At 38.8% G+C, this 27,545-nt stretch overlaps 1 protein-coding gene, 1 non-coding gene and 1 pseudogene across 2 annotated transcripts in view; 1 reads left to right on the top strand and 2 right to left on the bottom strand.

Annotated features, from left to right (window-relative positions):
• Window positions 1-27,545, bottom strand: part of LOC114084487 (cyclin-dependent kinase 12) — a 61,914-nt gene that overhangs the window by 32,948 nt on the left and 1,421 nt on the right. Inside the window, 5 exon segments of the mRNA XM_071603845.1 lie at window positions 4,964-5,134; window positions 8,906-9,045; window positions 10,836-11,012; window positions 25,376-25,482; window positions 25,484-26,261. Coding sequence (XP_071459946.1) covers window positions 4,964-5,134; window positions 8,906-9,045; window positions 10,836-11,012; window positions 25,376-25,482; window positions 25,484-26,261 — 1,373 coding nt within the window.
• Window positions 14,333-18,308, bottom strand: LOC139701339 (leucine-rich repeat flightless-interacting protein 1 pseudogene; annotated as a pseudogene).
• On the top strand, window positions 24,434-24,504 carry Trnaa-ugc (transfer RNA alanine (anticodon UGC)). Its single transcript has one exon. It is a non-coding gene; the product is annotated as a tRNA-Ala (tRNA).

The raw sequence follows: 27,545 nt of genomic DNA, 5'->3' as shown, positions 1-27,545 counted from the left end.
TTAACAGAAGTACTGTAAGTACTATTTGAATTTGATTTTCTGATTCCACTTCTCTTTGTTTATTTAAATCTTTTTTTTTTTTAGAGAGAATTTTGTAATATTTATTTTCTAGTTTTCGGCGGACACAACATCTTTGTTTGTATGTGGTGCTGAGGATGGAACCCGGGCTGCACGCATGCCAGGCGAGCGCGCTACCGCTTGAGCCACATCCCCAACTCGTCTATTCAAATCTTTAGAGGACAACTGTCATGATAAGATTATATTAAGAGGTCTCGTGTTGTGGCTCAATTATAGAGTGCTTGCCTAGAATGTGCAAGGCACTGGGTTCGATTCTCAACACCACATATAAGTAAAGGTCCATTAACAGTTAAAACAATATTTAAAAAAAAAAAAAGATTGTATTAAAAGACTTTATATGATCACTTAGGAAATTATAGACCTTGGGCCAAATTCTGTCTGTTGACTAATGTAAATAAAGTTTTGTTTATAATTTAACCCTACCCATTTATTATATATTGTCTAAGACTACTTTTGAAAAGGTCTTATAAATCAATGGATGTGTAACTAATGTGATTCTGCAATCAGTATATGGGGTAAAAATGGGAGTTCATAACCCACTTAAATCAAAGTGTGAAATATGATATCAAGAACTATGTAATGTTTTGAACAACCAAAAATAAAAATTAAAAAAAAAAAAGAAAAGGTCTTTACCTCCTTAGATAATAGGCAGCAACAGAGGCAGCCTAGTGTAGTTAGCAAAAATTATTAGTGAAAGTCAAAGTACGTAAGAATCAAAACATAGGTCGATCAAGTCAGTTGCAGTGGGGCACACCTGAATCCTAGTGGCTCAGGAGGCTGAGGCAGGAGGATTGAGAGTTCAAAGCCAGCCTCAGCAATGGTGAAGTGCTAAGCAAGTCAGTGAGAGCCTGTCTCTAAATAAAATGCAAAATAGGGCTGGAGATGTGGCTCAGTGGCTGAGTGTCCCTGAGTTCAATCCCCTATACCAAAAAAAAAAAAAAAAAAAAAAAAAAAGAAAAGAAAAGAAAAAAAGTCAATCACCTAATTCAACTTCCTAAATTCAGAAGATTTATTTAAATTAATTTATTATTATTATTATTATTTTATTTTTTTTGGTACTGGCAACTGAATCCCAGGGCACTTAAATCACTGAGCCACATTTCCAGCCTTTTTATTTTTATTTATTTTAGGTTGTAGATGTATTTTTTTAGTTGTAGATGGACACAATACCTTTATTTATTTATATGTGGTGCTGAAGATCAAACCCAGGGCCTCACATATACTAGGCAAGTGCTCTACCACTGAGCCACAACCCCAGCCCCCCAGCCCTATTTTTTTGTATATTGTTTAGAGACAGGGTCTCAATGAGTTGTTTGATGCCTTAGGATCCTCCTGTCTCAGCCACCAGAGTCACTGGGATTACAGGCATGTGCAACCACGCCCTGCCCAACCATTTTATTTTTTGAAACAGGGTCTCATTAAGTTGCTTAGGGCCTCATATGAGTTGCTAAGGCTGGCTCTGAAGTTATCACCCTCCTGCTTCAGCTACCTAAACTGCTGGGATTATAGGCATGCACCACGGAGCCCAGCCAGAAATAGATTTTAAAAGGAGACATACATTAAGAGAAAATACTTAACGGGCTGAGGATATAGTTCAGTTATTAGAGTGCTTGCCTCACATGCACAAGGCCCCAGGTTCAATCCCCAGCACCAATAACAAAACAAAAGGGAATACTATAAACAACTTGAAACCCACACTACCTTTTGGCAGGTACATCATAGAGGCAAATATTATAACAAAAGAAATATAAGAAATAGATAATGATCTACCCAGTCTAAAATTCTTTTTACTAAGAATGTAAAGGCATGGATTTTGTTTTATTTTTGTTTTTTCAGGAATAAACCAAGGGCCTTATGAATGCTACTAGAGAGCCAAGCACTCTACTACTGATCTACACAGCCAGCTGAAGGCAGGAACTCAGTCTGGGGGTAGGCTTTAAGGACCCCTTAAATATGTGAAACAGTATGAAACATTTTAAACTTTTTTTTTGAACGTAGGAGGTAGGCTAGGGGAACTTTACAAATGAACTACACCTCTATCCATTTATTTTTTATTTTGAGACAGTGATGAGGGCCTTGCTAAGTTGCTGAACCTGGCCTTGAACTAGTCACCCTCCTGCCTCAATCACCTGAATAGCCAGGACTAGAAGCATAATACATACACACACACACACACACACACACATATATATATATATATATATATATATATATATATATATATATATATATATATTAGAAGTGTTTAAAAATATTGGGCTGGGGTTGTGGCTCAGCAGTAGAGAGCTCACCTAGCATGTTCGAGAATATATATATATATATTCATTCATTTATTGGTACCAGGGATTAAACTCAGGGGCATTTGACCACGGAGCCACATCCTCAGCCCTATTTTGTATTTTATTTAGAGACAGGGTCTCACCGAGTTGTTTAGTGCCCCGCCATTGCTTAGGCTGGCTTTGAACTCACAATTCTCCTGCCTCAGTTTCCCAAGCCACTGGAATTGCAGGCTTAATATTTTTTTAATATTTATTTTTTAGTTGTACACAATACCTTTATTTTGTTTATATATTTTTATGTGGTGCTGAGGATCAAACCCAGAACCTCGCATGTACTAGATGAGCTCTCTACTGCTGAGCCATAACCCCAGCCCAATATTTTTAAACACTGCTAATTAAAGGCTCAAAAGGGACTAGTAAATTTGTTTTCATGCATCTTTATGCCATATTTAATGATACAGGAAACTGCTTTTGTTAGGTTATATAACATTAAATACACTTGGATCTCAGTTATGTTCAAATAAATATAATATGTATAATATAAAGTACTAGAAACAAATATACCAAAATGTTAATAATACAGTGGTTTTTTCTAAGAATGGTGCTGGTAGGATGGAGTGGGAAAAAAATGATTGCAGGGCTGGGGATGTGGCTCAAGCAGTATCGCGCTTGCCTGGCATGCGTGCGGCCCGGGTTCGATCCTCAGCACCACATACAAACAAAAATGTTGTGTTCGCCGAAAACTAAAAAGTAAATATTAAAATTCTCTCTCTCTCATCTCTCTCTTTTAAAAAAAAAAAAAAAAAATTTAAATTAAAAAAAAAATGATTGCCATTTTGTTTTCTTACTGTTCCAAATTTTCAATATTTTTATAATCAGTTTTCCCATGTATCACATCCATTCATTCATTTTTATAATTTTTTTCAAAATGAATTTAGGTAGTTCATAGTAAATGATTTATTTAAACAGTAGAGAGTGCAGGCTGAGGTTGTGGCTCAACGGTAGAGCACTTGCCTAGCATGTGTGAGGCCTGGGTTCAATCCTCAGCACCACATAAAAATAAATAAAATAAAGGTATTGTGTCCAACTACAACTAAAAAATAAATATTAAAAATAAATAAATAAATAAACAAACAAACAGTAAAGAGTGGTATGAATGAAAGTAAGCACCTCTCCAGAAACAACCAAGTAACATTTTCTATGCATTCTTACTGAAACTAGTTACATAATATTTGTATATTCCGAAAGTTTAAATATACACAGAATTATGCCTAGGATGGTTCCTCCCCTAGTGCCAATATCCTTAAGGCTCTGTTTATAGTCAAGCTTAACTTTTTATCTATTACCTTTCTAGTTTTATATACTTCAATCACCTTCTAACATTCAGAATGTATTCACAGATGCCATTTCTTCACTTGACTCTATTTTCAATTGCCCATCTCTAAATCTTCTTCAGATTTGTTGTACAAAAATAGGTTGGATGATGTAATGTATAAACTACTTCAAACATAAGTATGAAAACAATGAACAATTTTCTCAAACAGAGACAAAAGTTACAACTCCAATAATCAAACCATTATGTGATCTGATGAAAATATTTTTAGAAAACACCTGCACTGAGTAGAAAAAAGAGAATGGGAGAGGGAGGAGGGAAGAGAAGACAGTGAGGAAGGGGACCGAAATCAAATTCCATGCATGTATGATTTTGTCAAAATGAACACATGTACTATGTATAACTATAATGCTCTAAAACAAAAACAAAAATCTTGCTTTGAATTTCTAAACTGTATCAATGCAAAACTGTTATAAAAATATGGATGCATATAGACAATAACAAACAGTGATGATGTAACCATGAGAGTAATGGATAAATCTGGGTTCTGGATGGGTTTTTTTGGCAGTATTGGGTAAAAGGGGCATTCTACCACTGAACTACATCTCCAATCCTTTTATTGAGTCAAGGATTTGCTAAATTGCCCAGCCCCGCAAATTGCTAGGATTACAGGTGTGCGTATGAGTAACCCAGCCTAAATAATCTGGGTTTTAATGTCAATTACTGTTTTAAACTTTGTAAAAACAAAAACAAAACCCCCACAAAATGTTATATCAAGCCCTGGGATTGAGCCCCAGAGCTACACATAAACAAACAAAAATCTGGATAAGTTTATCTGCTGGCTTTATAAGGTGTTATAGCACACCCTACATACCTAAATGCACATTTTAATATTGACAATGATGCTTAAAAAGTATACAGAGTGGGCTGGGGTTGTGGCTCAGTGGTACAGCGCTCGCCTCGCATGTGTGAGACCCTAGGTTCGATCCTCAGCACCACATAAAATTAAACAAGTGAAATAAAGGTGTTGTGTCCAACTACAACTAAAAAACAAAATAAAAAGTAAAAGAAGTATACAGAGTACATTGATGCAAAATGGACACTATAAAAAAATCAACACCATTTGGCACAATCTGCCAACATCTTAATTCTGGAATAGATTAAGGGAAAAAGCTAGACTTCAGCACAACCTGTTTAAAAATTCACATAGGAAAACAAGCTAAGAGAGGAAAATTTTTAAAAATCCTGTAGACACATGATTCATTGCCAGTACCTTTGTCCTTCTTGAAATCCAGTGCATCTTGTTTATCTGTAACAATTTCCTTCATGTTAACAACACTTCGGTGGATTAACTGACGAAGAATTTTGATCTCACGAATGGCTGTAATTGGGAATCCCTCTTTCTCATTGTCTAATCGCACCTTCTTCAGAGCTACTAGTTCTCCTGCCAAAACAAATTCAACATTTTTTAATATATATTTTTTAGTTGTAGGTAGATACAATACCTTTATTTTATTTTTATGTGGTGCTGAGGATTGAACCCAGTGCTTCACATGTGCTAGGTGAGCACTCTACCGCTTAGCCACAACTCCAGTCCAAATTTAACATTTTTTATCCACAATCATGAACCAGTATTATATGCCCTTGTTCTAAAAGACACTTAATACCTATTTTTATTTCCTTAAAAAAAAATAAAAATAAAAATCCTGCCAGAGGCAGTGACACTTGCCTACAATACCAGTGATTGGGAGGCCAAGGCAAAAGTACTTCAAGTTCAAGGCCAAACTCAGCAAATTAGTGAGGCCCTCAGCAATCTAGAAAGACCCTAAAGAGTGGGAATGTAGCTCAGTGGTAGAGCTCCCCTGAATTAAAGCTCCAGCACCAAAAACAAAAACTTACATTTCCCATTCTTTCTTTTCTTTTTCGGTATTAGGGACTCAATTTACCCTAAGAATGCACCCTAACACTGAACTACATCCCATCCCCTATTTATCTATTTTTATTCATTCATTCATTGATTCATTCATTCATTGATTCATTCATTTATGCATGCTGGGGATTGAATCCAGGGTCTTCTGCATGCAAGGCAAGCACACTACCAACTGAGGTATATCCCCAGCCCCCACTATGTTCTTTATATTCTTTTCTTTACTTTTTTTGATAAGGAATTGAATCCAGAAGCACTTTGCCACTGAGCTACATCCCAGTCCTTTCTATTTTTCTTTTCCTTTTTTTGGTACTAAGGGTTAAACTCACATGCACATGACCACTGAGCCACATCCCCAGTCCTATTTTTTTATATTTGATTTAGAAACAGGGTCTCACTGAGTTACTTAGCATCTCACTTTTGCTAAGGCTGGCTATGAACTCTTGATTCTCCTGCCTCAGCCTCCCAAGGCACTGGAATTACAGGTGTGCACCACTGTTCTTAGTTTATATTTTTATTTTGAGACAGGGTCTCACTAAACTCCTAAGGGGCTCACTAAGTTGCGACTGTTGGCCTCAAACTTCCTGCCTCAATCGTCTATGGGAACTATGTTCCTTTCTTGTCAAATGTATTTTTTTTTAATTTGGATTTGTTATTTTCAAATTCAGTTAGGCCTAAAAGTTTGAATTATTAAAACATACCAATAATTAAATATTTCATTTTAAATTTCAAGAACTTCTCCCCTACAACCCTACAACTTTTATTTTCTTCCTTTTAAAATTTCCAGGGAGCAACCAGGCATGGTGGTATATACCTGTAATCCCAGCGATTTCGGAGGCTGAGGTAGGAAGATCGCAAGTTGAGGCCAGCCTCAGCAATTCAACAAGACCCAATCTCACAGTAAAAAATTAAAAGGATAGACTGGGGTTGTGGCTCAGTGGCAGAGTACTTGCCTAGCATGTGTGAGGCACTGGGTTCAATTCTCAGAACCATATAAATAAATGAAATAAAGGTCCATCAACGACTAATAAAATTTAAAAAAAAAAAGTCTATCAACAACAACAATATATATATATATATATATATAGCTGGGCGCAGTGGCATATACCTATAATCCCAGCAGCTCAGAGGCTGATACAAGAGGATTGCGAGTTCAAAGCCAGCCTCAGCAATGGTGAGGCACTAAGCAATTCAGTGAAACTCTGTCTCTAAATAAATAACAAAACAGGGCTGGGGATGCAGCTCAATAGTTGAGTGCCCCTAAATTCAATACCTGTTACCAAAAAATTAAAATTAAATTAAAAAAAGGATTCTGGATATAGTTCAGTGGTAAACTTCTCTTAAGTTTAATTACCAGTCCTAAATAAATAAATAAATAAATAAATTTATTTCCAGGAAGCTACAGAATGTTAGAATGAACCATAAAAAGAGGACTTTTTTTTTTTTTTTAAGTACTGGGGATTTAACTTGGGGCAGTCTACCAATGAGCCACATTCCCATCTCTCTTTTATTTTTTGAGACAGGGTCTTGCTAAGTTGCTTAGGACTATAGCTGAGGTTGGCCTAAAACTTCAGATCCTCCTACTCAACATCGAGATTAAACTCAGGAGCACTTGTCCACTGAGAGACATCCCCAGCCCTATTGTGTATTTTATTTAGAGACAGGGTCTCACTGAGTTGGCAAGTGCCTCGACATTGCTGAGGCTGGCTTTGAATTCATGATACTCCTGTCTTAGCCTCCTGAGCCACTGGGATTACAGGTGTACAATACAGTGCCCGACTAAGAGAAATGTTTTAAAAGAATAATTATTGTGTGCTAGGTCTGGTGGCACAGGCCTATTATCCCAACGGCTTGGGAGGCTGAGGCAAAAAGACTGCGATTTCAAAGCCAGCCTAAGCAATGGTGAGGAATGAATGAAGCAACTCAGTGAGACCCTATCTCTAAATAAAATACAAAATAGGGCTTGGGATGTCACTCAGTGCCCGAGTTCAATCTCTAGTACCAAAAAAAAAAGGGGGGGGAAGGGGGGGGAACAAGGGAGAGAATTGAACAACAGCAGATGAGGTAGAGAGGGAAGATGGGAGGGGAGGGGAGGGGGGATAGTAGGGGATAGGAAAGGTAGCAGAATACAACAGTCACTAATATGCCATTTTGTAAAAATGTGAATGTGTAACCGATGTGATTCTGCAATTTGTATTTGGGGTAAAAATGGGAGTTCATAACCCACTTGAGTCAAATGTATGAAAGATGATATGTCATGAGCTTTGTAATGTTTTGAACAACCAATAAAAAAAAAACAAAAAAAACATACCCAAACCACACACACACACACACACACAAAGAATAATTATTGTACAGCTCTCTTTCTATGTCCATAGGTTCTACATATATAGATTCAACCAACTGTGGATTAAACCTATTGAAGGGAAATATTGTGCCTGTACTGATTATGTATAGATGTTACTCTTGATTTACATAACTTTGCCTTGAATTAGGTACTGTAAGTACTCTATGGATGATTTAAAGTATACAGAAGGATGTGAACAGGCATAAAAGCAAATACCATGCCATTTTACATAAGGGACTTGAGTATTTGCAGATTTTGATATGAAAGGTCCTGAAATGAGGGGCTGGGGTAGTGGCTCAGTGGTACAGTGCTCGCCAAGCATGCATGAGGCACTGGGTTCGATCCTCGACACCACATAAAATCAAACTAATGTATCCACCTAAAACTAAAGATAAATAAATATTAAAAAAGGAAAAAAAAAGTCCTGAAATGAATACCTCACCCCACCTTCTAGTACTGGGGATTAAACCCAGGGACTCCCACATGGTAGGCAAGTGCTCTGCCACTAATCTACATCTCTAGCTCCACTTTCCCTGCTTTTTCATAATTGTGACAGGGTCTTATTAAACTGCCCAGGCTGCCTTCAAATTGACAATCCTTCTGCCTCAGACTCTTGAGTAGCTGGGATTACAGGCATGCATCACAGAGCCTGGCTGCAGTTTTCTTTTGAAAAATGTTAGTCTATTTAATAACTTTTGGCAATCAAATTAAATTAAAAGACAAAATTTGTTTTTGATAATCCTCTTAAGACAATCAGATTTGGGGCTGGGGATATAGCTCAGTTGGTAGAATGCTTGCCTCACACACACAAGGCCCTGGGTTCAGTCCCCAGCACCACACACACACACACACACACACACACAAAAAAAAAAAAAAAAAAAAAAACAATTAGATTTGTTAAACTGTTAACCCAACATCAAAGCTTTTATGGCAATATTTACCTGTGTCTTTGTCCTTGGCTTTATATACTTGGCCATAGGTTCCCTCTCCAATAATCCCAATAATATCAAACTTGTCCACACATCGTTTCCCCCAGTCACTTTCTGTTTGTCGTCTTTCTCCATAACGAGGACAACAAATTCTAAAAATAAAAATAGTTAAAAATGTTATTTTTTCATGATGACTCCACTGGCTCCTGTATCGCCATTACCATCTTTGACAGAAAATCTTTAATAAAACATGATATTTTACACAATTAAATGTGTGTCTAACTCCTGTATTGTCTAAAATTTTTTATTGAAAAGGCAGAAGTCAAATGATATAAAATAGCTTAAAAAAATCTCTGACAATGAGAAAAAGAGTTAGGATTCTGGCTTCAGGAAGACTGGGGATCAAATAATAAGTTGGTTGCTCACTTTGTGATCTCTCTTCAATACTGGCTTCAGTTATAAAATGGGGAAAGAATCCCTATATCCTAGGCTTACTATGAAAATAAAATATAAAACTTTGGCAGTTAACACATGCTTAATATTTGGTAACGGGGGCTGGGGATGTGGCTCAAGCGGTAGCGCGCTCGCCTGGCATGCGGGTGGCCCGGGTTCGATACTCAGCACCACATACAAACAAAGATGTTGTGTCTGCCGAAAACTAAAAAAAAATAAATATTTAAAAATTCATAAAAAATATTTGGTAACTATTTTTATTAACAGAGAGATGAAATCAATAAAAATAGACCCAGTTTACACTATCTTTACATTGTGACAATTTATATGCTTTTTGGGAAAAAAAATAATATTTCATTAATGTGTGCATGTTGGCACCCTGAATTAAAAGGGCTTTTTACTTCTTTAACACTGTTAGTATCATGAACTCAAAAGACACAATGAAGGGCTGGGGTTGGAGCTCAGCGGTAGAACACTTGCCTAGCATGTGCGAGGTCCTGGTTCAAATCTCCAGTATCACATAAATATAAATAAATAAAATAAAGGTATTGTGCCCAAATACAACTAAAAGGAAAATTTAAAAAAAAAGACAATGAGATCACTCAATATGGATTTGGGAATTTATTACTTTTCTAAAAACCTAGCCAGGTTATCTGTGGGACCAGATAAAAGGGTTTTCCTAAAGAGTGTTTTGACTGTAAAAATATACTTCAGAAGCTGGGCTTGGTGGCACATACCTATAATCCCAGCAGCTTGGGAGGCTGAGGTAGGAGGATCATGAGTTCAAAGCCACCCTCAGAGGGCTGGAGTTATGGCTCAGTGGTAGAGTGATGGCCTAATATTCGTAAAGCACTGGGTTCAGTCCTCAGCACCACACAAAATAAATAAAATAAAGGTATTTTGTCTGTCTACAATTAAAAAAAAAAATCTAGCCTCAACAACAGCAAGGCACTAACCAACTCAGTGAGATCCTGTCAACAAATAAAATACAAAATAGGGCTGGGGATGTGGCTAAGTGCCCCCAAGTTCAACCCCCAGGACCAAAAAATTTAAAAAATACACAAACACACACACATACACACGCATACACACACATTAAGACCAGACATGACTGTCTTTTATTTATTTATTTGAGGGGGGCAGGTACTGGGGATGGAACACATGTGTTCAATCCTTACCATCAGGGTGCCAACATGCACACACTGGATGCTTTACCAGAGAACTAATCTCCAGTCCATTTTATTTTTTCTTTTGAGACAGGGTCTTCCTAAAATTGCTGAGGGCCTTGCTAAGTTGCTGAAATTGGCATCAAACTTGCAATTCTCCTGCCTCAGAATCCCAAGTTCCTGGGATTACAGGCATAAGCCCCTGGACTTGCTGAGAGCAAACTTCTATGACCTTACTGATATGTGTTGTGGAAAAACACTTAAGACTTAGGTACAAAAGTAAGCAAGACAACTATTAAAGACAGACTCCCCCAAAAACTCACTTTGGTCTCTTTTTGTATGGTTGCTGAGGTGGTGTAATTGCCTTTGGCTCTGGAGAGTCTGGGGGAGATGGATCCCCACCAGGGAGCTCAGGAGGGAGAGGGAGGTCGGTGAGTAAGTGACGTGTCCTCTGTTCCTTCTCTTTCTTTACAGGTTTTGAAGGAAGAATTTCTTTTGGGCTAAATAATAGAGGGGAAGAAAAAGATTGCCAATTACTTAAGATATATGTAAATAAAACTTCACAAAGAAGGTAATAATGCCTAGCTATTAAAATATTTCAACGATTTTACTTTTAAGGAAAAAAATCTGTAATGTAACACAAGGAATTAGTTTATCACAGCTAAGCAAATTGGAATTTTGCAAAAAGAGACATCTACAGCATACTAAAGAAACAATAAAAAATTTGATATTATTTACACTTTCTTTATAAATTCTTTCCTCAATATCTTTAGATTTTTATGAAGATGTAATAAAATGCAAGAATTAATCTCTGAATTCACAATGTATCACTGCAACTCATAGAATTTACCAAACCTACTCTATACTTTAATCAACAAAGAATAAAAAAAAAATGAATGAAAACTCAATAACTTAAAAACTACTTTATTATTAAAAATATAGAAGGAACTTGGAAAAAAGTTACAGTGTTTTATAAGAAATATAACTAAGTTAGGGGGCTGGGGTTGTAACTCAGCAGTAGAGTGCTTGCCTAGCATGCATGAGGCACTGGGTTCAATCCTCAGTACCACATAACAATAAATAAAATAAAGGTATTGTGTCAATCTACAACTAAAATAATGGTAACAACAACAACAAAGAAATATAACTTCGTTGGAAATCAAAACTAGTGGAAAATATACTGAATTATTCTATTTGGAAAAAGAATGCAGCAACCATCTCCGACCAGATAAAATAAACAAATAATTCTAAAAATGAGAAAAAGAATCCAAGCAATTATTTCAGAATCATTTAAGCAACTGGTGATTAACATGATAGCCACACAAAATTATAACAGTAAATGGGAAGGAAAAAAAAAAAAAGATTTCTTTCCTGGAATAAATAGAAGAGTCCGTTTTGGACCCAATTTTTTAAACCATCTATTTTTTGGTGGTGGGGGGGCACTGGGGATGAAATCAGGGGCACTCAACTTCTTTTTTTTTTTTTTAATATCTATTTTTTAGTTTTCAGCAGACACAACATCTTTGTTTGTATGTGGTGCTGAGGATCGAACCCGGGCCGCACGCATGCCAGGCGAGCGCGCTACCACATGAGCCACATCCCCAGCCCAGGGGCACTCAACTTCTGACCCACATCCCCAGCCCTATTTTGTATTTATTTATTTATTTAATTAATATTTATTTTTTAGTCGTAGTCGGACACAATACCTTTATTTTATTGATTTATATGTGGTGCTGAGAATCGATCCCTCCCATTAGCTAGGCAAGCACTCTACCGCTGAGCCACAACCCCAACCCCCCTATTTTGTATTTATTTAGCCAGCTTTTACTGAGGCTGGCTTTGAATTTACAATCCTCCTGCCTCTGCCTCCCAAGTCACTGGGTAAACTATCTAAATTTATTTATTTATAAGATTAATTTTGTGCCATGCACACCCTCAGCACAGACATCTACAGTGCAGTACACTAATTCATGCCTACAAATAAACTAGGCTACTTATCAATTCTTTTCTATTCCTTAAAATTATCAGAAAGTTGAAAAGAATTTGATAATCTTAACTCCTCCAAGATCCTCTATTTTTCTGATCATGAATACTTTCTGAAATCATAAAAAAACCAGGCATATCCCCTGCAATGTCTTTTTTCTTTAATTTTCTATGCTGAGACAGGGTTTTGCTAAGTTGCTGCAGTTGGCCTCTAACTTGTTATTCTTCTGTCTCAGCCTCCTATATCACTGGGATTATAGGCATGTGCCACTGCATCTGGCCCTCATAAAAAATTATTATAAAACATCTTGCTGCTCTTTGTGTGTGAAATTCTCTTTCCCATGAAAGAATATTATTTATTTAAAATACAAGAACACAATTTCAAGAGCTATTAATTCTTACTAATTTCTATCATTTTAATCCCTTGTAAACAGAGCAATAGAATGTATATTAGTTTGTATCACACATCAACTAGAAGTAGGTAGTTAATGGAGTACAGAATAATCATCTGAAACATTATGAATTTCTAGTAGAGATGAACACACATCACAATCTACACTCACATTTTTCTACCATGGTAAAAAAGCCCATTACCAGAAAAGTCTTCAGTAAGGTATACAATATAGATTTTTCATTTTTTTATATTGGTGATTGAATCCAGGGGAACTTTACTACTGAGCTTCATCCTCAATCCTTTTTTATTTTATGACAGAGTCTCACTAAGTTACTGAGAGTCTAAGTTACCCAGGCTGTCCTTGAACTTGCAATCCTCCTGTCTCAACCTCCAAAGTTGCTAAGATTACAGGTATGCACCAGTGTGCCTGCTATTGCAATACAGATATTTAAAATTTCTTCTCATTTAGCCAGGCATGGTAGCATAGGCCTATAATTCCAGCCACTTAACAGGATGAGGCAGGAGGATTACAGATTTGAAGCCAGCCTCAGCAATGCAAGCTAGTGAGACCCTGTCTCAAAAATAAAATGGGCTGGGATGTGGATCAGTGATTAAGTGCCCCTGGGTTCTATCCTTGGTACCAAAAAAAATAAGTAAAGAGATTTAAAATTTCTTCTTCTATAGCTAATATATTCAGGGAAGGAAAATTCATAATTTCTCAATTATTATTAGGTATTATTTTTCATTCTTTATTTTAATAATCATTCTTTTTTGGGGGGGGTACAAAGGATTGAACCCAGGCACATTTAACCACTTAGGTACATCTCTACCCCCTTTTTATACATTATTTTGAGACAGGGGGTCTTTCTAAATTGTTAAGGCTAGCTCTGAACTTGTGATCTTCCTGCCTCAGTCCCCCAAAATGCTGAAATTACAGGCATGTGCCACCATACCCAGCATAAGAAATTCTTTTTTGTGGTCCCAGGGCCTTGTGCATTGTGCATATAAGGCAAGCACTCTATCAGCTGAGCTATATCCCCAGGCCTCAGATATTCTTTTTAATTAAAATCTTAATTCCTCATGATTTGAGAATCAATTTTGTTAGTTCTGATTCACCAGAAGAAAGATAAACATCAAAGGATCTGAACTATGAATTGTCTAACCATTGCTACTGAAGTAAGTTTAACATATGTTTTATATTTAGGCTTTATTTTCTACAAAGTTTACTTCATGGGTTCATATAATAAAGTTCACTACTATGAAAAATGTACATTCCTTCTAAAACACTACATTTTCACATATTTATTTTAAGAAGGAAAGAGTGTTTGATAGGATATATACTACCAGTTCAGGGCACACAATATGAATAAAGGTGAAATCCTGTTTCAACAAATTCCAATGTACTAAACATGTTGGAAGTTTGGTAATAAACTTTCTTTTTTTTTTTTTTTAAATTATAAAATGCTTTTATTTTAGTTATGTAACACTTAGGTTCGCCTCCAAATTTACTGAGGTTTTGGTCTTTCTGTACTCAATTATATCTTGTAACAGTTAATACAAATTCCAATAATCTTATAAAGTGTCAATAGCATTCATAATATACATTCCCTTGTGATTTTATACTTTACCATTACTTTTTACTTAATTTATGATTATTTAAAATTTTTTTATATAGAAAAAATATAATTTTCCAGGCAGATCAAAACAAAAAATTCCAGTAAAAATATACTGAGAATAACAAATAAAAATATTTATAACAAAATACCAAAAGTGATTCAACTTTTTAAAATATCCTAGTTTAATCTAATGAGTAGTTTGCACTAGAACAAGTAATGTTTTGTGTTGCTCTTTTGAATAATGACTAAGACATTCAAACAAAAAGAGAAGTAATTTTAAGTTAAAAAATTTTAAAAGACTGCCCTTGTCTAAATACCACAGTAGGAAATGCAATTTCAACATATTTCTTGATAAAGATATTTAAAAAATAATCTTCATATACAATGAATCTGATGCTTCATAAGCATGAAGTGAAGTCAAAATCTACAAAATAAACTTGGTCATCTGGACAATGAGATCCAAGGGTATTGGCATGAAATTAAATACATGAGGTAAAGAAGAAAAAGACCTCCCTAGTGCTTTCAGATATTTACTTGTTATCCCTAAAATGATCAATTATTGGCCTAAGGTGCATATCTTAATCACTCAGTGACCTACATGCCATTTGGACATTTATTTCAGTTAAATAAAATACTATGCAGGTTATAATGTACATGTTAAAATCAAATATGGAAGTACACATATTAGTTTAAATATGCACAATATTCATGATGCAGAAATCTAAGAGTGCTATTTGGTCATTTCATTGGATGTTGACATATTTGGTCAACATCTACATGCATAATGGCCTGGGGTCTAGCGAAGTAGTTTTACTTCAGGCTAGAATATAAAAAGAGTACAGGTATACCTTACTGTTTGCTGCTACTGGAAAGCTCTCCGTCAGAACTTACTCTGAAAACAAATGTCTTTCTTCCTAATATGGGTGACAACCTCAATGATTAAACACGAACCTGTAGGTAACAATGTAGCTAATGTAGTAAGTGAGTCACTGTCATACAGTACATCTAGATCAAGTAGGACATTCTGCACTGTTGCCAGTGAGATCGAGGAAAGCGTCTCTGACGCCTGGACTTGCTGTGCGGAGTGGGTCGGGCCTTCTCTGCAACCTTGTCTGGCGCCCGCCGTCTGCCCATCTGCGGCCTGCCTGCCCTAGGACATGGTGCAGTCTTCTTTGCTCTTGCCCCTCTCGCTTCCCTCTCCTGCTTCTCTTCCACCCTCTGAACTGGAGTCCCCCGTCTCCCCTGCTGCTGCTGACAACTCACTGCTTTCTTGACCCAGGCTGTCCTGGGCTTTGTCAGCCACCTGACCTGGGTGTTGGGACGGATCCTGCCTCTTGGCACTTTCTGCCCGAGAGGCATCATCAGTGTCCACTGAGGGGCTGTTTTCCAGCAGGGAGCTGCTGTCCCCTTCTTCCTTCTCTGGTTCTCGAGGACTGCTCTGGGCGCTGCTGGCTGCTTTGTCATCACCATCTTCATCTAATGCTTTATCACTAGCACTAGCACCTGACGACTCAACTGTCCCACCTTCGGGATTCAGCGTGCCTCCGTGAGACATTCCCTCTGCCCTGGTCTTCACATCACCGTCCTCTTGCTGAAGCTTTCCATTCAACTCCGTTTCACGATTCCCTGGACAATCCACAGGCTCCCTGCTTCCTGCCACAATTTTCTGCTCTGGATTTTGGGTCACCTCATTTTGTGATTCCACTACTCGTTTCTTGTCAGAAAACTGCACCTGCTCTTCTTCCTTAATCTCGCCTACCTCTGCGTTCTGATAGCTCAGTTCTTTCTTAACACCCTCAAGGGATTCTGCAGCTGCTGGTGATCTTTTCTTCTTGTTTTTCTTCTTCTTGTTCTTATTCTTCTTCTGGGGTGACTCTGATGCCTCCGCCTGCTGGTCACTCTTCTCCTCCTCTGGTTCCTTTGCATCAAGCAGCTCACCTTCAGCATCGGCCCTACCTGAGCCTGTTGCTTCCTGATGGCTGCCCTTGGCTGCTGGAGCACCAGGGACGGGCTGGGGTTCTGCGTGGCCTGGCTCCTCATCCCTCACCTCCGTAGCTCCACCCTTTTCTGCACTGTTCTTCCCACGGGCTTCTGTGCTATGAACTGGGGCCTCTCTCAGCTCAGTTGCCTCCTGGTTGGTGAGCTCCTTCTCTAAGCTCTGCCCTGCACTGGTGCTAAACACACACTGTCCACCTTGAGACACTGGGTCATCACCATGCTTCAGAGGACTTGCAGGCGCTGTGCCCACTTGCTCCCCAGCTGGCACTCCCCCTGCCTCTACTATACTCCCCAGGGGACCCCCACTTGGCCCTCCAGCATCTGTCCTGCTCATTCTTTCAACTTCGGGTATTGGCACAGGAGCAGATTCCTGGCATGTTTGTGGGCTAACCTCTTCCAAGTCGCTTTTCCAATCCTCCTGCTTTTCTTTTTCCTGCCTTCCTACAGATGGCTCACTTTGGCTTTTGACATCCAAGGCAGTGCAACTGTCCTGCCCACTCGTGGGTACTGGGGCTTCCTTGTCTAAATCCCTCCAATAACCAGGTTGCTCCAGGGAAGCCCCAGTTTCACCATCTGGCACGTCTATGACCCCTCTTGACTCAACCTGCCCTGGACTTTCAAGGAAAGCAGTATTCTCTAGAACTTGGTTGTGAACCTGCTCCTCACAGTTAGCATTTGCTCTGGGTCCTGGGGACGGGGCACTGTCTCCAGAGGTTTTCTGCTCCTCCACATTTTCACCAGGATGTGATACATAATCCTTTACTGTGTCCTCTTTGTGCTGTCCTTGCTCAGTATTCTGCAAGATTGCTCTTTTCCCCATATTCTCCACAATTTCATTTTTCACCTTCACTTCTGTGGCTCTTCCCAGTGTCCCATCCCCGGCCGACTTGAGGGCATTTAACTCCTCTTTAGTGATCTTGGTGGAGCCTTGGTACCCAACATTGTTTAGTGTATCTGAAGTCTCTCCATTGTTGGCTATTTCTGAATTTAGGATTATTCCATGTTTCTCCAGCATTTCTTCCCTCTGCCTCAGCGCCTCCTTGACCTCAGCAAACTGGAACTGCAGCACGCTGTGGGCATGCTTTTCCCGCTCAAACTCTGCTTTTCTCTTCGTACTGCCGCTGAGACTCAGCCAGCTGCTCCTCGAGCTCCAGCAGCGTGTCCTTCAGGTTGTCAACCTGATACATGAAGTTGGTCTTCTCGTTGTCTAGCTGGGCATTGGAAACCATAGCCTTCTTGTATTTCTCTTCCACTTCTGCTAGTGAGTCCTTGATCTCCCTGATGGATGCCTCGGTGTCAATGGAGATGGAGGTGTCTCCGCTTCCCCTCCGGGAAGATGTTCCACCCAGGGAGGCCAGCGTGGCTGCAGACAAGCCCGGCATGTTGCGAGACCCCTTCTCAGCAAAATCTTTCTCTGGTCTCTCTTCAACCTCCTTCTGCTGCCGCTCCAGCTCCTTCATCCGGATCTCTCGAGCCTCAGCGCGGGCCGCACGCTTTGCTGCAAGCCTGGCCTCCGCCAGTCTTTGAGCTTCTGGACTCAGACAGTCTATTTCCTTGTTCTGCGACCCCGCAGGGCTGGCCATGATGCCGGAGTGCGGAGCGGACCCAACTTCCCACCCCAGGAGGACTCTCCGCGACCGGCTCCGGTGTCCGCTGGAGGCGAGCTCTCAACGCTGCCGCATCCCCAGAGCTGCGGTCCGCCCCGGCCGGGAACTCGCCGCAGAAACGCGGGCGCCTGGCCAGCCGGACGAGCCCCGGAGCCCACACGCGCGGCTCAGCGGATCCCCTGCTCGGGCGCGGCCCGCGGGGCGGGGCGCAGGTGGCCGCAGGCCCCTAAACTTTCAAACTACAATATTTAACAACATTACAGCCTTTAGTGTAGGACACTAAGTAAAAAGTAGCTTTATAAAGTGATGAAGACATGATATAGAAGGGTTCTAATAAATGTCTTCTAATTGAAGTCAGTCACAGTGACTACTGCCTGTAATCCCATCTATATAGAAGGCTGATAGCAAGTTTAAGTCAGTCTGGGAAAAGCAGTGAGACTCGGCCTCAAAATGAAAAAGGGCTGGGCCTATAGCTTATTGATATAAAGTGCCCCTAACACTCAATCCCCAGTACTGGAAAAAAATTAAAAATAAAATAAAATAAATAAAAATAAAAATAAAATCAATCCTTCAAAGCCAGAAGAGTGGTGGTACACAACTATAAACCCAGCTGTTCAGGAAACGAAGGCAGAAGAATCACAAGTTTGAGGTTACGCTCAGGGGTAGAACATGTGCCATTAGTATCAATCAATCAATCAATCAATCAATAAATGCCCTGGGTTTAATACCTAGTACCACCAAAAAAAAAAAAAAAAAAGTCATTACTCCAGCTGGGCTCAATCTGTAATCCCAGTATTTTGGGAGGCTGAAGCAGAAGGATCTCAAGTTCAAAGCTAGCCTCAGCAATTCAGACCCTAAGCAACTTGGCAAAACTCTTGTCTCCAAAAAGGATTGGGGCCAGGTGCAGTGGTGCACACCTATAATCCCAGCAGCTCAGGAGGCTGAGACAGGAGTATCACAAGTTCAAAACTAGCCTCAGCAAAAGCAAGGCCCTAAGCAACTCAGTGAGACCCTGTCTCTAAATAAAATACAAAACAGGATTGGGGATGGGGATGTGGCTCAGTGGTCGAGTGGCCCTGAGTTCAAACCCCATACCAAAAAAAAAATAAAAAAAAATTGAGGGTTGGGGATGTGGATCAATGATTAAATGTCCTGGGTTCAATCTCTGGTAACCCCCCCACCTCGCCCCCCCCAAAAAAGGTCATTACTTGAAGATTTAGTGCTAGGAAATGCTAAGTCCTACAGCAAGGGACTAAGCAACTCAGTGAGACTCTATCTCTAAGTAAAACAGAAAACAGGGCTAGAGATGTGGCTCAGTGGTCGAGTGCCCAAGTTCAATTCCAGATACCAAAAAAAAAAAAAAAGTCTTAATTTCCTGGCCAAATTTTAGAATCTGGATAATACATATGAATTTATGATAATGAGATTTAATTTTAGATACAAAGTAAAGATTTGTAATATTTTCTGTTGTTGTTAATAAAGAATATGAAATTTGTGAGCTGGGGTGTGGTTCAGTGGTAGAGTGCTTGCCTAGCATGCATGAGGCCCTGGGTTCAATTTCTACACTTCCAAAAAATAAGAATACACAATTTACTTATAGACCATCAAAAAGGATTTAATTTCTTAATTGCTGTTGTTGCTGATAGGAACTGAACCCAGGGCCCCAGGGCCTTATGTATGCTAGGCAAGTGCTCTCCTACTGAATTACATCCCAAGTCCATTTTCAAATTTAATGGTATAAACTACTTGAAAAAATGATCATTTACCACCTTTCCCCAAAGCAGGTTATTTAATAAGTTATTTCAGCGAGGTATGGGGGTGCACGCCTATAATCCCACAGGCTCAGGAGGCTAAAGTAGGAGGATCTCAAGTTCAAAAGCTGCCTGCCTCAGCAACTTAGGGAGACCCTTTAGCAGCTTAGCAAGACCCTATCTCAATGAATAAAGGGCAAGGGACATAGCTCAGTGGCTAAGCACCTAGGTTCAATGCCACATACAAAAGAAAAGTTATTTCATTGGTATTTGCAAACTTGTATTAAAAAATTTAAAGCCAGATACAGTAGAAGATTGAAGCAGAAACTTAGTGAGATCCTCAAAACAGAGCTGGGCATGGTGATGCATGCCTGTAATTCCAGCAGCTCAAGAGGCTGAGGCAGGAGAATCAAGGGTTCATACCCAGCCTCAGCTACTTAGTGAGGCCTTACGTAACTTGGAGAGATCGTTTCAAAATAAAAAACAAACAAACAAAAAAGGGCTGAGGATGTTGCTTAGTGGTTAAGCACCCGCTGGATTCAATCCCTGGTATGGGGTAGGGACTGGAAATAGCGATCCTCAAAATAAAAAATTAAAAAGCTGGCCGGGCATGGTGGCCCACACCTTAATCCCAGCGGTTGGGGCGGCTGAGACAATAAGACTGTGAGTTCAAATAAAGCCAGCCTCAGCAAAGGCAAGATGCTAAGCAACTCAGTGGGACCCTGTCTCTAAATAAAATACAAAATAGGGCTAGCGGTGTGGCTCAGTAGCTGAGTGCCCCTAGGTTCAATCCCTGGTACCAAAAAGGGGAAAAAAAAAAAAAGGCGATGATGTAGCTCAGTGGTACAGTGTCCCCGAGTTCAATCTCATTACCACAAAAGAAACAAAACTGGAGCTAGGGCTCAGCGGTAGAGCACTTGTGCACATGCAAGGCCCTGGGTTTGCTCCTCAGCACCACATAAAAATAAATAAAATAAAGGTATTGTGTCCAACTACAACTAAAAAATAAATATTAAAAAAAGGGGCTGGGGTTGTAGCTCAGAGGTAGAGTGCTTGCTTCACACTTGTGAGGCACACTATGTTCGATCCTCAACACCACATAAAATAAATAAATAAATAAAATAAAAATATTGTGTCCATTAAAAAATAATTAAAAATAAGAAACAAACAAAACAAATGATCCAAGCACATTCTTCTAGCAAAATCCTAAAGCAAATGTGAATGATCATATAATCCCTTCATTTTTAAATTGTGTTTTTGCATTACTGGGGTTGGAAACCAGGGACACTTTACCACTAAGCTACATCCTAAATCCTTTCAAATTTTTAAGACAGGATCTTGTTAAATGACTGAGGCTGGCTTCCCTATCCTTTCTTTTCTACAAAGAACCCAATACTTTTAAAGATACACTTTTTAAGAGTAATGCAAGCACACTGGGCATGGTGGTACATGTCTGTAATCCCAGACACTGCGGAGAATGAAGCAGAAGATCACAAGATTAAGGCCAGCCTCAGCCACTTAACAAAAACCTATCTCAAAAAAAAAAAAAAAAAAAGGGTTGGGGATATAGCTCAATGGTAGAGTGATCCTGGACTTAATCCCCAGTACAAAAAAATAAAATAAAATTGATAATGGAAAAAATTTTCATTTCCATTTTTCTATCTTCAGTAATTTAACCTATATAAAAAAAAACTAACAATAATAACACCTTTTAAAAATAATTACATTGCACTAGGAAATAAAATATATTTTCAGAATCAGAATTGCTATACAACAAATATAGTTTTGTTCACTTCATTCTCTCTCAAATATAATCTCAAGATAGCTACACATACATATAAGTAAATATTGAATGGTCCTACTTTACCCTTTTCCCCAATCTAAAAAACAGAAATCCTTGTGTCTTGTATCAAAATCATTCCACCTCACAAAATCTACACTCTATGCTGACACATGATAAGTTCAATAGCTACCTGTTGATTGGTTAATTCAAGCAAGCATTTTAAAATCATGATTCTTAGCCAGATCCTAACCACTATGTAAACTCATAATGAAATTTTTGTGAATAGATATAGGATTCCTTTGAATAATGCTGAACTACTTACTTCCTTTCCAACAAAAATGATAAAATCATGTATCTTTTATCTATAAAAAGTATACTGTGTACCTCAAACAACTTTTTCTACATAAAAAGATTCTGTTTAGGGGCTGGGTTTTAGCTCAATGGTACTGAGTGCTTGCCTAGCATGTGTGAGGCACTGGGTTCGATCCTCAACACCATTAAAAAATAATAAAATAAAGGTATATATTTTAAAAAAAGGTTTGTTTTCCTTTGTAGTTCTCAGGATAGAGTAGAATTCATAAATACCTATTAATATTAGAAAGAACATGTGGAAGCCAGCATGGTGGCACATGCCTGTACTGCTAATCACTTAGGAGTTTGAGGTAGGAACATGACAAGCTTGAAGCGACCTTGGGTCATTTAGCAAGATCTGTAACACACACACAAAAAAAAGGGATGAGGGGGACGCTGGGGTTCAGCGGTAGAGCGCTCATCTAACATGTGTGAGACCCTAGGTTTGATCCTCAGTACCACATATAAATAAAGGTATTGTGTCCAACTAAAAATAATGAATATTTAAAAAAGGGAGGTGGGTGGGGGATGTAGCTTAGAGATGGAGCACCTATCTACCCAGCATGCAAAATGCCCTGGGTTCAATCTCTAGCACAGAAGAAAGGAGAGGAAAGGTATGGGGGAAAGATGTGTGTGGAAATCTTCTTTAAAATCAGATTGACAACTACATGAATAATAATAGAGCCATACTTTTTGTTTATTTGTTTGTTTCTCCATTACTTGGGACTGAATCCAGGGGCATTCTACCACTGAACTACATTCCCAACATAATATATATATATATATATATATTTATTTATATTTATTTATTTATTTTAGTTCTACATGGGCACAATATATTTTGTTTATTTATTTTTATGTGGTGCTGAGAATCGAACCCAGTGCCTCATATATGCAAGGCAAACGCTCTGTCACTGAGCCACAACCCCAGCCTAACATTCCTGGTTTTTCTGATCTTTTATTTTAAGACAGGGCTTTCACTAAGTTCTAGGGATGGCTTTGAACTTGTGATTGTCTTGCCTCAGTCTCCCAGTCCCTGGGACCATAGTCTTTTGCATTGTACCTAGCAGTCATCCTTTTTTGGAGGAGAAAAGGGGGTGGTATTAGGGATTTAACCCAGGGACACTGTACCGCTGAGCTGCATCTCCAACCCTGGTTTTTATTTTATTCTGAGACAGGTTCTTACTAAGTTGCCCAGAGCCTCACTAAGTTGCTGAAGCTGGCTTTGCACTTGTGATCTTCCTGCCTCAGCCTTCCAATTCACTGGTTTACAAGCAAGTGCCACTACATCTGGTCAGAGTCATTCTTTAAAACATTCTAGAGCTGTTCTTGGTGGTGCATACTGTCGTCCCAGCTATTTGGAAGGGAAAGATAGGAGGATCACAGAACCTAGGAGTATGAGTCCAGCCTGGACAATAATGCAAGACCCTGTCTCAAAAACAAAAAAAAAAAAACCAAAACCTTTTTCTTCCTTTCCATTTACTCTACTCATACAATCAGAATCATGTTTCATAATCATCTCAGTTTTCAATACTCAAAGAATTCATTAAAATTATTCTCATCATTCTGTTATGAATTGTATTCTAATTAGCAAAGATTCTACATATCATTCGTTCAGTTGTACCTTATATGATAACGTTGAAAAAATCTTTTTTTTTTCTTTTCTTTTTTCCTTTGGTACTAGGGATTGAACCTAGAGGTGCTTTACCACTGAGCAACACATTTTTTTATTTTGAGACACAGTCTTGCTGAGATGCTTAAGAACTTGCTAAATTGCTAAGACTGGCCTCAAATTGGCAATCCTCCTGCCTCAGTCTTCTGAGTCACTGGGATTACAAGCATGTGTCACTGTACCTGACCAATGCTAAAATTTTTAAAGGTGGTGAAGTATTGTGGTTATACTGGAATATGTTACTATTAGGAGAGACATACTGATGTATATAGAATATCATAACTACAGTAGTTAAAATAAATTTGATAGACTGGGCATGGTGGCACACACCTATCTCAGGAGGCTGAGGCAGGAGGATTACAGGTTCAAAGTCAGCCACAGGAACTTAGGAAGTCCCTAAGCAACTAAGAAAGACCCTGTCTCAAAATGAAAAATAAAAAGGGTTGGAGATGTGGCTCAGGGGTTAAGCACTCTGAGTTCAATCCCCAAGAAAATAGTAAATGAAATAAAATAAATGTGACAGAAAGTTAATAATTGGTGAACCAAGTAGAGCATAGGATTGTTAATTATATTGTTTATTTTTATAAAGACACTAAAATTTTCAAAATAAAAATACAGATGAGGGCGGCAGATGTGGCTCAGTGGTAGGATGTTTGCCTAGCATGTATGAGGACCTGAGTTCAATCCTAGCATTGCAAAAAACAAACAAAAAAACAGAGGAATACTTTTAAAAAATCTGAATCAAAATTAGCCTTATCAGAGCTGAGGATATAGCTCAGTTGGTAGAGTGTTTGCCTTGCATGCACAAGGCCCTGGGTTCAATCCCTAGTATCACCACCCCAAAAAAACAGCCTCTATCAATAAACCTATGAAAATCGGTTTAGTAGGCCTCAACTCCTAATTCTTTATTCCTAAGGGACTGAATCCACGGGCATTCTACCACTGAACTACATTCCCAGCATATATATATATATATATATTTAGTTCTTTGGGGACGGTAAAGTGTCCCTGGGTTAAATCCCTAATACCACCCCCTTTTCTCCTCCAAAAAAGGATGACTGCTAGGTACAATGCAAAAGACTATGGTCCCAGGGACTGGGAGACTGAGGCAAGACAATCACAAGTTCTTAAATATGACCTTTTCCACTGGGGGGGGGAATCAAACCTCAAAAGCACTTCCTATTCATAAAAGCAATCTGAATAGCCATGCATTAGTAGTTTTGGGGGGGTCTAAAAACTACTAATTGAACTAGTAGGGAATTGAATCCAGGGGTGCTTTTCCACTGAGCTATGTCCCCAGACTACTTAAATTTGGAGATAGGGTCGCGCTAATTTGCTGTAGGTGGCCTCAAGCTTGCGATTGCTTGTCTTAGCTAGCCAAGTCACCTGGATTACAGATATGCACACTGTGCTCAACTCCATGAATTATTATTTTACTTTATTTTATTTTTTGGTACTAGGGATTAAACCCAGAGGTGCTTAACCACTGAGTCACATCCCCACATTTATTTATTTTTTATTTTGAGACAGGGTCTTGCTAAGTTGCTTAGGGCTTTGCTAAGTTGCCAAGGTTGGCTTTGAACTCACAATTCTCCTGCTTCAACCTCCTGAGCCAAAGAGCATTAGTTGTGACAAAGTTTAAAAACAGAAAACACATTACACTTAGATCAAAAGGATTAATTTTTTTCCAGTTAACTATGGGACTTACCTATCGATGTCATCATCTCCAGGTAACAAGGGTGGGAGGGGCAGAGGAGGCAACGTGGAAGTTTTCAAGTGTGGAATAGCAGCTGTTACAGTTACTTGAGTCTTCATTAGAAACCTGTACAGGGGGCTGAGAATTTGCCTGAGAGGACAGAGTAGATGTCCTTGGATGAGTAGAAGGGGGAAAAGTTGAACTACTAGGAATAGGAACCTGACTAAATGTTGGTTGGGGAGGAGGCAGAGGTGGTTGTTGTGGAATAGTTGGTAGTGGAGGCAAAGGTGGCAAAGGGGGTGTCTGAGGTGGAGGTGTAGTAGTTGGTAAAGGAGGTGGAGGAGAAGTAATTATGGGGAGAGGTGGAGGGGTCTCCTTTTCTGGTGTCTCTGTCTCCTTTGGAGTAACAATCTCCTCTTTCAGTGCTATGGGTTTAGAGTCTCTTGTTCCCTGTGCTTTCAAATCTTTAACAGGATGCTTCTCAGAGTTCTCATCCAACTTTACCTTCCCTGTATCTACAGAATTTTTGACCTCTGTATTTGAATGCGTTACATTCACCAGTTCAGTATCTGGGGCACATTTTTCCAATTTTACACCTCTGGGTAACTTTTTAGACTCCAAGCCTGAATCCTTAGCCTCCACTGAACTGTTCTCTTTCCTAGGTAAAAATATAGGTGAACCCTTTGATTCCTTTCCATCCATTTTTGCTGCAGCTGCAGCAGCTGCTCTCTCCTTCTTTTTTCTACTGAGTTCAGCTCCCAGGCTGGAATTCAGTGGAAGCCTGACCGGTGAGATACTGGAATGACGACTTCGTGACCCAGATCTCTTCTTTTTACTATGAGAAGATGAGTGTCTTGAATATGCAGGACTTCTACTTCTGGACTTCATGGATTTCCTACTGGAAAAGAAAAAGGCAATTTAAAATGGATAGACTATTGCAATATACTGAAGAAAGCAGATAAGCAAAGCTATGGAAAACTTTCACTTTTTTTTCTTCTCCTTGGTACCAGGGATTGAACCCAGGGCACTTTACCACTGAGCTACATCCCCAGCCCTATTTAATTTGAGAGAGTCTCACCAAGTCACTGAGGGCCTTGCTAAACTGCCCAGGACCTCAAGCTTGCAATATTCTTATCTCAGCCTCCTGAGTCACTGGGATTACAGGCATGTGTCATGGCACCCAGCAGAACTAAAGTATTAAACCCATTTTGAGTAAATCCATCCAAAAAATAAATTAGGTACCATCAAAATAAAAGTTTCAGAAACCAGCCCAAATAAAAGGAGCCTAAGAAGACATGGAAATTAAATGTAATATCATGTTTAAGATCCTGGAACAGAAAATGGATATTAGGTAAAGACTGATCTGAATAAATTAGACTTCAATTAATAATTATGTTTCCATATTGATTATCTATAACAAAAGTACCACTCTAATATAATGTTAACAACAAGGAAAACTGGATATAGGCGTATATAAAAACTCCCCATAGCACTTTCACAATTTCTTTGTAAATTACTGGACATGATACCACATGCCTATAGTCCCAGAGACTCAGGAGGCAGAGGCAGAAGAATAGCAAATTTAAGGCCAGTCTGGACAACTCAGCAAAACCCTGCTTCAAAATAAAAAGGACTGGGGATGTAGCTCAGTGGTAAAGCACCCCAAAGTTCAATCCTGAGTATTAAAACAATATTTTCTATAAATCTAAAACTATCCTAAAATACAAGGTTCATTTAAAAAAATGGATAAGAGGAACTATGTCCTACAAAAACATATTTGAGTCATACAACACTAAAAATTGTTCGTTATTTAAATGAAGGAAGACAAAACAATACATTTCTTTCCCACATTGGAAAAGAAATAAATAGCCATATTCACAAATGCTTACTTTCAGAATTTTGGCTTCAATCTTTGATAAAGTGAAAATAAAATAATAAGACTGGGGATTTAGCTCAGTTGGTACAATGCTTGCCTTGCATGCACAAGGCCCTGGGTTCGATCCCCAGCACGCAAAACAAAAAAAAAAAAAAAAAAAAAGATACAGTCATAATCTATAATAAAGGTAGTTATATAAATTAAGAAGTTAATCTAACTTTTCAAACTAAGGAGCTATTTAATTGGCAGATTCCCGGAAAATATGTTGTTCTTTATACCCTTAATTTATGATAACGTTGTGCACAC

The sequence above is a fragment of the Marmota flaviventris genome, chromosome 17 (assembly GCF_047511675.1).
Source record: "Marmota flaviventris isolate mMarFla1 chromosome 17, mMarFla1.hap1, whole genome shotgun sequence".
In the NCBI taxonomy this organism is placed as follows: domain Eukaryota; kingdom Metazoa; phylum Chordata; class Mammalia; order Rodentia; family Sciuridae; genus Marmota; species Marmota flaviventris.
Note: the sequence above shows the minus strand (reverse complement) of the source record. Positions and strands in the feature narration are given on the sequence as shown.